At 45.2% G+C, this 12,520-nt stretch overlaps 1 protein-coding gene across 5 annotated transcripts in view; it reads right to left on the bottom strand.

The window, feature by feature from the left end:
* HERC3 (HECT and RLD domain containing E3 ubiquitin protein ligase 3) overlaps positions 1–11,649 on the bottom strand; it is a 46,180-nt gene extending 34,531 nt beyond the window's left edge. Inside the window, exons 1-3 of one of the 5 annotated variants that reach the window (XM_074540906.1) lie at positions 11,330–11,392; positions 8,181–8,225; positions 6,557–6,814 (exon numbers count right to left, since the gene is read on the bottom strand). In XM_074540906.1, coding sequence (XP_074397007.1) covers positions 6,557–6,782 — 226 coding nt within the window. In that variant the 5' untranslated portion in view covers positions 6,783–6,814; positions 8,181–8,225; positions 11,330–11,392. The other 4 variants (XR_012580375.1, XM_074540908.1, XM_074540905.1 and 1 more) reach the window with 4 other exon arrangements.
* Between the last annotated feature and the right edge of the window lie 871 nt (positions 11,650–12,520).

Genomic DNA, 12,520 nt, shown 5'->3' with positions numbered 1-12,520 from the left:
CCAAGGCAGCAAGTCCAAGGTGGGCAGGATGCACTAAACCTTGGCATAGCGTGAGGATAGATAGCAGAAATGTAAGGGGGAATTACGGAAATGGGTGCCTAGATGCCAGATTTGATGTCACTGCAAAGCTGTGACATTTGACAGTCTCACTTGTGGTAGGCTCAGGCTTTGATTAGTAATATGATTTTCAAAAGCACTTGGTGTACTCCTCACTCTGTTCCCATTTATTTCAATCCTGCAGTGGTTTGCATGGCAGCAGGACAAAGCCATATTTCTGAAAAGTCACACCTGCACAGTGCACCTCAGTAGAGCACCCCTGCCCTTGCTTTCAAGGGCATTCCCATCAGCTTCACAAATATGGCTTGAAAATATGTTACTGCAAACAAGCATGCTGACTGGAAAAAGGGAGGCAAAGGATACAGTCCTAATAATCATTCAAAAAATTATTAATTTTATCAACTGGGCATTCTGAGAAAAGACAGGAGCATCTGTAGATTGCTTTTTGGCGAGTTTTTATAGGCAGGCAGCTGTTTAAAAGGCAGGTTGAAGAGAGTGAGCATGTCTTACCAGCTCTTTCAGCTATCAAAAATACTTGATTTCTGATAAGAAGTTTCACACAGATCTTTGACAAAAAGTCTTATTTCCAATAGAGCTTAAAGAAGAATATTGGGCTGTCTGAGGATAACTGAGTCAAAATCAACAGCCCTCAAACTACTCAAATCTCTCCTAGAAGCTGCGACTCTCAGCCATACTTACTCACCTTAACAAAGTCATCACTTTTGTCCAGCACAAAGAACTGTTTTGACTACAAAAGGGTTGAGGCATTCAGAAAACTTGCATCTGTCACCTCCAGCTTGTTCCCTGCCCTCCCCTTTAACTCAGCACACACAGCTACCCAACCCATTTTATCCTGAGCACATCTTGCAGCTTCAGCATGCTGGCAGCAAAGGGGCCAGTCATTAGTGCCACACACTGTGCCAAGGTTTCCTGCTCCTTGCAAGCCAGCCAGGCAGGCAGCCTTTATTTCATTGGCAGGCTTTTATTGCAGCTGCACCTTCAGAAAGTCTCTGAATAGTGTGCATGGTACAGGAGTGACAAATAACAAATACCACAGAGGTAAGTACAATTTCAGGTTGCCAAATTGCCCTACAAACCCCCAGTCAGAAGGCAAAAAGTTGGTCATTTTTACTGCAGCTCAGCCTTTTGAGGTAAAAGAGCATAAAAAGTGTCTCTCATGTCCTCTGTAACAACAGATCATACTGACTGTAAAAAAAACCAAACTAGTATCTTGCTTCCCTGGGCTCATCCTTGTTTTCACCTCTCAGCAAAGTGAAATCAAAAGAGGAATCTGGTGGTTCTAATAATACATCTGTGTTTAGAGATGAGACTTCAGAGTTGCATTTGAGAACACCTTACAGCCATTTTAGGTGCTGAGTAGGTTTCTCTACTGTCAAGAAATCAAATTTTTACTTGTTTAGGCCCTCCTTAAAAGCCTTATCTCTCCTTAGGGTAAGTTCTCCTAGTCCTACAGTCTCACAAAATATTGGCACAAGTCAGTTCACATGATCAAGACTACACAAATTTTAAAACAACCCCCACTATAAATATCTGGCATATTCAAATCCCTCAGCCAGCCAATTCAACAACACAGGCATATTTAAGGTATCTCAGGGAAAGCACTTCCTTTACTTCCCATTCAACCAAATACCAATTGTTTCTAAATTAATTCTAAATGCTGACATCCAATTTTAAAATCACTCTGAAGCCCAAATGGCATCAATTCAGCTGAAATTCAGTCTCCATAAGGCAAATCCACTGCAGCCACCAGTGAAGGCACAGCAACCTGAAACAGCTCAGTCAGATCCTGTGATAATCAAAGGAGCAAGAGGGATGAGTACAAATGAACATATCCGACTTCTGCAAGGGGTGACCAGTTTAATCACCTTTGTGTTTTTACAAACAACATTTATAATGAGTGCCCTTACACAGCTCTTTGTCTGCAAGCTGCTCAGGACAAACACAAGCCCTGCCATCTCTCCTGCAGAGCTGCCAGGACCTCGTGGCTGACTCCTCACCCACTGGGAGGAGGCCAAAACAGGAAGATCCACACACACTGTCCTTCCAAGCAGGTGGCACATCTGAATTCTCAGCTGTCCCAGGGCTCACAATTAACAAGCATGCTGCCCTGACCTGAGCACTAAGCTCTTGCTGCTGTAATCCTGTGCTGAGGCTCAGGATGAGTGGACTAATATCTGAAAAGAAAGGCACTCACTTCAGAGAAATACAGAACATCTGGATCACCTAGGCTGATTTGTTTATTTTGGTGGTGGTTTTGTCCTGCTTTTTGAAAGAGAATGAACATTATGATGATATCTCTATCAGCAGCTATGAGCAGATAGATTCCATAGTGCACAGAAAGCCAGTGCTCCCCTGCAAATTTGCATCCAAACAGGGAATTTTGTAAAAAAATCATAGGTTTCTCTGCTGTATCTTACCAGACAAAAGGTTTGAGGCAAATTTGGCTTGAGACATTGTTCTGTAACTCTCTTGAGACACTAGTTACCAAAGCCCAGGTTTCCTCACTAGCAGAAGTCAAATGAAGTCCAAAGGACTTGAACAGAAGAAATCTCTAGAGATGAAAACAAGTTTGACATCTCAGACTTGAGCAGGTTATTAAAGCTTTACAAACTACTAACAACTGGCTAGTTGTTTCACACTCTCTATAACTCCATCCAGATCCCAAAAGCGCCTTTAACTTAGGGTACCTCAGCCTTTCTTTTGCTCTCCAGGATGCACACTCAGATAAAACACTTATCTAAGAATCATCACAGGCAGCCAAGACATCATGGCAGACCTGAAGAAAATCAATCCAAGTGAAATTACAGGACTGAAAAAGGCGAAATTTAGATTCACTTATAAAGAATATTTTTTTCTCTAAAACTACTGCAGTACAAAATTATTGCTACCCATTAGAGACATACTTATGTTATCATCTGATAAATTTCAGGAGATCAATGCAAACTCAGACTAATTTTGCAAAACAACAGGTTCAATGCTTCACTACCAAATTGCCAAGCTACTTCTGCTAAGACATGGTCAGAGACTCTGGAGACTTCAAGGGCACAAGAACACAAGTGAGAATCAGGGCAGGTCAGACAGAAGCTTTATTGGTCATGGTGAGAGAATGCTGGAACAGCATTCCTCTCCCTCTGCATCCCTGCCAAGTGACTGCAGGGACACAAACTACAGAATGATTCTGGGAGGAAAAGGGAAAAAAAAAGAGGTGAGGAAAAACGATCGTGGAAGTATTAACAAAGCCAGATACCCACCCCTAAGAGGGGTGGACGCTTCAAGTACCTCACTAATCACCATGAAGCAAAAATGAATTGGTAAGCAGTGTGACAATGTGGGAAAATGGCTTGTGGTAGAGCCATGGGAGTGCCACACCTGGTATCACCCTGGTATTATCAAAAGGAGAGAGTCTGAAACACTTAGAAGCAGTTAGCATTTAGTCAAAAGGCATGTTATTTTAGTTAGGCTAAACTTCTTAGACATTCTAAATATTAATTTTAGCACTCCAATGTAAAATACAGAGGAAAGGGCAATGCCAGAAAATAAACTTCTACTGACTTATGCTCTTTCAGTGGCATGCACTCCCCCAGTAATTTCTGTTCCCTGTAGAGAGGCATTAGAGTCACTTTGCCACCTGCTATCCCCCTCTCCACATTACATCCACAAGGTCAGCAGATGTGACCATAAACACAGCTTTTAATTAACACGTTTTCTTGCATTTCAAAAGGTGCCCTCTAAAGGGCTCCTCCAAGAGGAATTGCTGAAACAATTCTGCACCACCATTTGACATTTTCATGAGCAGCATGAATGAGAAGCAAAATTGAATAGTAAGAAATAAAAGGGAGTTTCCTCTCAGGGAAGACCTAAGCAGCAGGAAGGGGATCACTCCACCCCTGGGAAATCAATGCAGCCTTCACGAGGCTCACAACCCCCTGCACACTTTTGCGTCTCCCTGTTACTCTCAAACACAACCAAGGCACTCTGTAAAGCCCTGGAAAGCATTTCTGAAGTCCAGTGGAGGCTCCCCAGGGGCTGCCTGAATAGGACAGTCAGGACTGTGTCACAGCCTCCTACATCAGGAGATGGAGCTCACTTCAGGAGATGGAGCTCACTTCAAGCTGGGCAGAGCTCCCACTTCCAGCTGCACTCACAGGCTTGACAGGACCAAGCCACAGGGCAGGAAAACCAAGAGACCTCAGCCCACACTGCCCTGTCCAGCAGGAGAGGGCTGGAGAGATGCACCTCCAGGACTCCCAGCTCCTGGCATGTCTCCCATTCTCTACCACAGACTCCTCCTGACAGTCTTCTCTACCATTTCCAACAGCTCAGGACCCTGTGTCCCACACATACAGCTTCATCACCTATCAGGCATGGCTTCATTCACAGGCCCACAACAACGGAAAACAGAAAAGAGCATCTTCAACAGGCCTTTCTACACAGAAGGTATAAGGTTTACACCATCTTTATCCCATGCAGAGGAAGTAGGGGTGAAAGAGGAAGGCTTGATTCTTCTTGTTCCCATTTGCAAATGAAAACTAAGAAATTCAGCTCCCAGTGCTGCAAGACAAAGCACAGAGGAGAGTGTGATGGGGCTCTCCCCCAATTTACTGTTACCATAAAGGCTGCTGTGCCTGTTCACTGCAAGCTAAAAAGAGCAGCTGTTGCCTGCTTTACAGCACGTCCCTCCCACCTGCCCCAGCCAGCAGAAATCCCACTGGAGGCACAGCCAGTAATGCCATGTTGAAACCCATTTCTCTGGGATGGCCACAGGCTCCTCAGAGAGCAGCACGGCAGAACCTTTTTCAGAAAAAAAAATAAACCTGTGGGATGTGGTTTCACATCTTGGTGACAGACCCTAACTTAAGGGGTAGAAGAAGGGCACTTGGGATCAAACACAAAGAACCTTTCATTTCTATTTCAGAAGCTCAGACTGGCCCTCTTCTACTGGCCTAGCTGAAAGCAGGATTACCTAGCTGAGAGAGGTCTACACTTCAGCATTCAGGATTCATGAAGTTCATTTCCAGCTCTGATCTACCTGCTGTGAATCCTCCCTTTTCACCAGCAGCTTACACCTGCTTAATTTTATGGGTAAACCAGCAGCATAGCCCAATGTTGCTCAGAGTATCTTTGGTGCACTCAAAACAGTGCTGAATTTCTGGGGCCTCTGCACTAGTCTTGAGCTAGCTGGGAGATTTGCAGGATGAAGCATCCTCAGCAGTTTGAGTTGAATATTCACTAGGCTTGGCTTCCTTTCACCAAGCATCTCATTTATTCCAGGGCCTAAATTTACAGAAAATGCGCAGAGAGAGGATTTAAGCATTCCTGCTATTCCCAATCCCTTTCAGTAATTGTCTAGAAACTCCTGTAGGAAAAGTAAGAGAGGGCAGATTCAAGGTGAACTCCTCTAACCCAGCACCCTGGTCATCCAGCATCCAACACCTGCCAACTCATTCTGAGAGAGACAGACAAAAGTCACTGACAGAGGAAAGGGATAGGGTCAAGTCAGGTCAGATTTGCACACACTGCATGGAGAATTGAGGATATTTTGCATATACCTTGTCTCTCTATCATGTAATAATAGGTGACACCAGAGAAGACCCAAGCTCTACAGAGAGCAGCCTGCAGTTTGGGGAATTTTTGCTCTGATTACCCACAGTACAGGACTTCTATATTATGGAAACAGAAATACCTGTATCTGTACCACATGCCAAAACCAAGAGGTTAATGGAAGGTAAACTGGAAAGCCAACATTCAAAAGAGTCCAGAAGAAAGGCTTCAGGGTTTCTTCCAAGAGCAAAGAATTAAAGCACTCTTTCACCCTGGGAAGGAGAGGCAGTAGCTGCCTCAGTTCAGCACTCATGAGTTCTGTCCATCAGAAGCCAATGAAGAAGATGCCATGTGAGTCTGGGGAACACAACCCTAAAGTGACCTTCCTGCAGACTAGGAAAAAGGAGTGAAGGCACAAGTTGACAAGGGATTCTGAAAGGGGGAAACAAAATTTACAAACCCTCTTGGCCATACACAAATTTGTTCTCCACAATTCTACTCAACAAGATCCCCTTGTACTTTTTGGTGTGAGAAAATTCCCAGCAACAGCTGAATAAGAGTGGGCATAACAATGCAGTGCAATTGGAAAGACAAAGCAGAAGACACTCGTGACTCATGGGCCTCTCCTCCTCTTTATAAAAAGACAACATAATGCCAGATAACAAAATCTGCCCTGAGACCATCTGTGCTCGCCTGTTTTGATGCATTTCCCAGGCAAAGTGAGCAGACCTGTCTCCTCACCCATGCTGCTCCTGCTCAGCTTTGGCTTTCCAGAGCCAGCCAGTGCTATTCAGCATCACCACTGTGTTAACGTGACACGATTATCAGCTCTGCTGGCTGCTCCAGCTCCACAGCAATCAGCACAAAGCAGCTTTCATAATGTTCTCAGCGCACCAGCCTCAAGACAGCCTGAAGTGTGTATAAAAAGCAGACTTACCTGGCTTGCTTCCTTCACAGTCATGCCCCAGTTGACCTTTGGTGTTCAGGCCACAGGTATACACCTCCCCATCTTCCAACAGGAACACAGAGTGGTTTCCTCCACATGCCACCTCCTTGACATTTCTGTCGTGGATGAAGCTATACACCTGTGGTTCAGGAATGATCACCTGGAGGTTGCTACCTATCCCAGACTGTCCATAAGACGAGTAGCCCCAGCATAGCATTTTCTCTCTTTTCAGCAAGTCATGTATCCTTCCTGGGCAAGAGAGACAGGGAAATGAGTGTGAGTGAAGCAAGTGCACCACAAATGATCCTACAGAGATCCAGCTGTTCACAGCAGGAGGTGGGAACAACCAGAAAAGGCATTTCCTGCATGACTGTCAGGTTTGTGAACTGTCACTAAACCATTACACAGACAAAGAGTAATCAAGACAGCTCAGCTGTGCTACTGAATCAGCACCTTCATGCCTTGGCCATCTCCATCTGCAAGGCAGCAGAAATGTTCTGAAACCCAGGAGACTGAGCTCTTTACACTGCAAAATTACTCTGCTTCAAAAACCAAATATCAAACAATGCCTCAAACCAACTGTAATGCTATTCAGACTAACAGGCTCAAATCTGAACTTTTAGAGTGTCATATTTGAGACCACTTCTGCATAAATCTTTATAAATTACCTCCAAGGTGGTCAGACTAGCCCTGAACAGAATGACACAGGTATTTGTGGTGTACTGGCCAACACAGAAATGTGTTATTTCTGATAAAAACAGATTAAAGAGTACTTTGCTCAATTGAACACAGTGTTGCAACCCAAATTTGTGTATGCACACACACACACACTGAACTTGAGCCACACACTGAACACACACAGAGCCCTGAACTGCAGCAAGAATTACACAAGAAGCAGCAGCTCACGTGGAGCAGTACATTGACAGCTTGGCCCTGACAGCAGTGGACAGGTCACGTTGCTGCAACTTGCCAGCAGTCAGAAGTTATCTTCTGTGCAGTGCTCAGTGAAAGTCAGGGATTTCAGAGTGGGGTAACACAGGAAGGGAAAAAATATAGCAGTATAAAATAATTACTTGGCTTGAACTTGATAAAGACAACAGGATGATAATGCCTAAAAGCTGGGGGAAGAAAACAGTATTCTATAAGAAGCACATGAAAGATTTTAGTACTACTCTGCCACTTCTAATTTCAATAGGTTTAGGTTATTTGCTAAGCATGCAATACTAATAAAACATTGAGGACTCCTCTGATTGAACTAGAAACTAGCTAAAGGTTTTTTGTTTGTTTATTGTTTTGTTTTTTGTTTTGTTTTGTTGTTTTTGCAAAGGGAAGGAGAAAGATAAGGAAATGAAAGATCTGAGACATCAAGTCTTTGGACACACCATGCCAAGTTTTAGCTAAGGAAATCTGCAGCAGCAGCATTCACTAACATAGCACAGGATCGAAAAGCAAAGGGTAACCCCTGAAGTGCCAAAGATTCCTTCTCCCACTCTGAGCAGACAGGAAACACATGCATTTGGTTTGTTTCCAAAACCTGGTGCTAATTCAAGCTCTAGGTATTAGCAACAAAGCCTTTCCTATTCTGAGCCCTAAGACACGGGTGTTCATCTCTTACCCTTTGCCTGTCAGCTGTGCTCACTTCCACTGAGGCAGGACTGAGCTGGAAGGGGAAGGGAGAGGATTGGATTTTCCAGTTAGTACTTCATCAGTGTGCAATCTCCTACCACAAACTGTTTCCTAGGATCTCTTATTAGGTGCTTTAAAGCAATGCAGAACCCCGTTTATCTCCAGCAGCATAATTCAACTCATTCACACCCACACATGCTTATCACTGGCCAGCTCCAAAGCACACAGAGGGAAAAGCAGGATTCTTTAACAAGGCTCTGTCTGGTTAAAAAAGCAGGAGCATACAAGGTTCTGATGAAATCAGTCATGGTGTACACTCTGTATTTGGTTGCCCTAAGCACAAGAGCCTGATGGAAGACACCCTCCATGCTGGCTACGCTAAGAATAGGAATGCCGTGGGACACAAGAAAATTGAAGCGTGTGCATGTGCTTTAAATGTGCTTCAAACAGCTACATTTGGAGCGAACTTCATGTTCTATCACACCACCAAAAAAAATCCCAAACTAAAAATGCATGAGCAACACCCTGAAGGTGGCAGGGAATAATTTCAAAACTAACACTGGAAAGGCAGAAATCTGGGACTGCCATTTCTCTCAGCTTGGGGAACTGTGTGTTACAAAGACACAAGCAGCACTCCTGAAGATCCAAGGATCACTAACCTGCTAGGATAAATAGATACTGCCTCTAAGGTGAAAAGATCTCACCAGTATACCACATGAACTACAATGACACTGTACCACATGAGCTAAATATTAATTTGGGATACCTTCTAAAAGAGTACCTCAACAGCCTGCTCCCTATAGACTACAGTCATCTTCCCTAGTGCTAGTTTCTTTTAAAAATGCTAAAAATACATTAATTACTTTCCTTGTGTTCATATTCCACACAAGAATTTGCTAATGGGCAAAGGAATATGATGTGATTGGGTAAGAGACGGGTTTTTCTTCCAGTTAAAGAAACGGGAGGAGTTCAAACTCCCAGTAATCCATATGAACACTAGGGTGAAATTTCAGAGTTCAACCCTCCATTCATGCTAGAGGTCAGATTTTCTGAAATCCCTCATATTTAACTATCCCTATACCAGACATAGAAAATGTGGTTTTCACCAGTTTTTTTAAATCATCTCCATGGACTGTGCCATCTCTACCCACCCCCATCTTCCAACATTTTGCCAATAAATCTCTGTGCAGCTCAGTTTCACTGAAACAGACCAACACTCTCCAGTGGAGAGCAAAGCAAAAACCACAATCACTAACAATTTGAGTTCACAGGCACAGCTAAACATTTCAAATGGCCTGATGAATTTACTTATACTGAAAACATTTTTAAAACCACGACTTTAAGACTGGCTTTTTCTCCCCTTAAAAGAAAAAAAAAACCCTGGCGGTCCTAATACATTGTATGTTCCAGTAGGAGCTGTGTCCTGAAACACAAGGAGACTTTAAATAACAATTTCACACTCTGTTTCCAATCCAGTTAAGGCAGTTACTCTGCTCTGACAGTAGCAGAGGAAGTAAAAGTGCATGTGCCACTGCAAGCCACCTCTACAAACTACATACCTTCCTCATACTAAAACAATGACATAAGAAGTTTCTAGTGTAGGCAAGCAGCAACAGACACGTGCCTGCACATACACATGTACACATTAAATATATTTATATTCACTTATCTGAAATTTTATATAAGTGATTAATATTCCTAGTGCCCAGCTCAATAGACCTTAAAAAAGCTGAATTTTTATCTTCACGGGGCAAACCCTTAGGGGAGAGGGTTTTTCTTAAATGCATCATTTAGGGATTAAAGTTCAGAGTTCCTTTTAAAAATTGGATTGCAAAAAGCATAAGAACTGAAGTACCCAACCACATAACCCATTCCTGCTCTTCAGAAATCCCAACACAGCCAGCCTGGTATTCATGTTTCAGAGATATGAACAGATGCAATGCAGTAAAGTCAGGCATTTGCAAAGATTCCCCACACATAAAAAGGAGAGGGGAAGATGTAACACCACATCCTTGGACCCTGACATTCCAGGAATAATTCCTCATCAAAACAGCGAAGGATGTACATAGCACAGCTAGAGCTAGGAAAACCTCACACTGTGAGGAATATTTTGAGGAAATCTATTGTGGGTGGAAGACTCACCCTCTGCTATAATAAGGTTCTGCTGACATACTAAGTATATATCCTTTGGTGAAAAAACAGCCCCCGTGGTTTAGTAAAACAATGATGCTGCATGTATGATCATGACAGGATGTATTCTGTCTTTTTTCTTTTTCTTTTTCTCTCTCTTTTTAAAAGCTCTCATGTCATGCAGAGTCTCTCCTCAAAATCACACAAACATATTCTAAAGCCATTCCCACTCTGCGCCCTTTCTGGGGAAGTCACCTAAGTAAATATCAGAATTACAACAAACAACACTCAAGGCTCGGTGCTCTCTAAACAAAGAGATCTGCCAACTGGCAGGGCATGAATAAACAAGTTTTTCCTTCCCTCTTGTTTGTGAGATTTCAGATAACGAATGTCTTTCTGCTACCAGCATTGCTCAACAATGACGGAAATTACTGCCTCTTTCTGCCTCCAAGCCCACTTTCTTCTTTTTGCCTCCGTTTCAGTGCAACTCAATGTCCGATGTGAAGCAGGTTACTGAGCAAGAGAATACAAGGTGTACCAGGAGATGAGTTAAAGCAGGAGCAGAGTATTCCCACTGCACAGCCGCATACCCTCAGATGGAGATGCCCCCACAGAAAACAGATAAAAAGAGACACCTAAAACCAAACACGACAACCCCCCCGCCATCACCTCCATTTTGCAATCCCAGTACAAACACCGCTCGCTCCCTGCCTTCACCCCGGGCTTCTTGCGGCCGCTTCCCACGCCCAGAGCGGCGCTTCCCGGCGGGCACACACGGACCCCGGGGCGGCAGCAGCCCCGAGCCCAGCCCGCACCATCCAGGTGATGCTGCAGCAGAGACAGCGGCGGTGCCGAGCGGCTCCTGCCGCAGCCCCGCGGCCGCCCCGGGCTGGGGATGGCGCGTCCTGCGCCGGGGGCTCCGCCACGCCCGAGCCCCGGCTCCCTCACGGACGGGCTCGATACCGGGAGCGGCCCCGCGGGGCCGAGCTGCCCTTCCCCGGCACTCACCGCCGCCAGCCCCGCCGCTGCCGCCGCGGCGACGAGGAAGTCCCGGCCCCACTGCCGCCGCCGGGAGTGACGCGCGGCGCGGCCAATGCGCAGGGCGGGCCCGGCCCCCGGCTGGCGCGGGGAGGGCCGGGAATCTCCTGTCCCCGGGGCCGGGGCACGGTGTGGGCTCCGCGCTCCTGTCCGGGGCTCCGCGCTCCTGTCCGGGGCTCAGCGCTCCTGGCGGCGGCTTCGGGCTCCTGGCGAGGCCTCAGCGCTCCTGGCCTTCCCAGCGGTGCTGGAATGGCGCGGGCGGGGCGCTGGGCACAGGCGGCTCCGCCCGCCGGGCTGCGCGGCTTTAGCCTTGCGGATCGCTCGCCGCTCTAAACGCAGAAGAAGCGACGGGCCAAGTTAAGCGCATTCCGGAATTTAAGCTGTTCTAAATGAAGGTCTCAAGGGAAAGGCAGCTTTCCAGTGTTTGAGAATGCGTTAAGCACGAAATGTCACTTACTAATAACAGTAGTCAGCTTCTTCCCCCTAGTCTGTTTCTTCTTCCTTTTATGTGGCCTCTGGTTACCTGGCAGACTCATTTGTTTAGGAGCTCAAATTTATTGAAAGTTTCAACCTCGAATGGTTTGTTGTCAAAATCTCCGTTGAGAGAGAGGAGAAAAAAATAGAGGCCAATGAGCAAGCAATTATGTAACTGCCAAGTACTGATTATCTGGTTTTAGTGCCATCTATTAAAAAAAGGCTCCACAAGGGCAATGCACAAGCTCGATCCCATTCAGACCACCAAAATGACAGTCAATGTTTGGAGCAAACCTCAGATGTTTGCAAGGGCTCAGTATGGGGGGAAGAAGTCCCTGGGGTATGTCCAGTGCCCATAAGTATTTGTGGTCCTTACACTGCATCTCTGGCAGCTTGCAGTGTTTGTGCATTTAGCAGAAAATGTGTGACAGATCAGGTGAAAAATCACCAGTATTTGCACGGATCACTTGTGTTTAGAATAAATAGCTACTCCAATATAAAATTACACCTGTCATGTAACATCTTTGGCTTAACCAGCGTTACAAGCAGCTTCTAGAATAACTGAAAGCATACATAGAGGAAAACATACTTTTCTGTGTTTGTGTTTGTTTCTGTTTTGTTTATTTCATCGTCTGGAGACCTTTGCAAAATAGATCATTTCCCTTTACACTCAGTTTCCTCTGTTTC

The sequence above is a fragment of the Zonotrichia albicollis genome, chromosome 5 (genome assembly GCF_047830755.1).
Source record: "Zonotrichia albicollis isolate bZonAlb1 chromosome 5, bZonAlb1.hap1, whole genome shotgun sequence".
In the NCBI taxonomy this organism is placed as follows: domain Eukaryota; kingdom Metazoa; phylum Chordata; class Aves; order Passeriformes; family Passerellidae; genus Zonotrichia; species Zonotrichia albicollis.
Note: the sequence above shows the minus strand (reverse complement) of the source record. Positions and strands in the feature narration are given on the sequence as shown.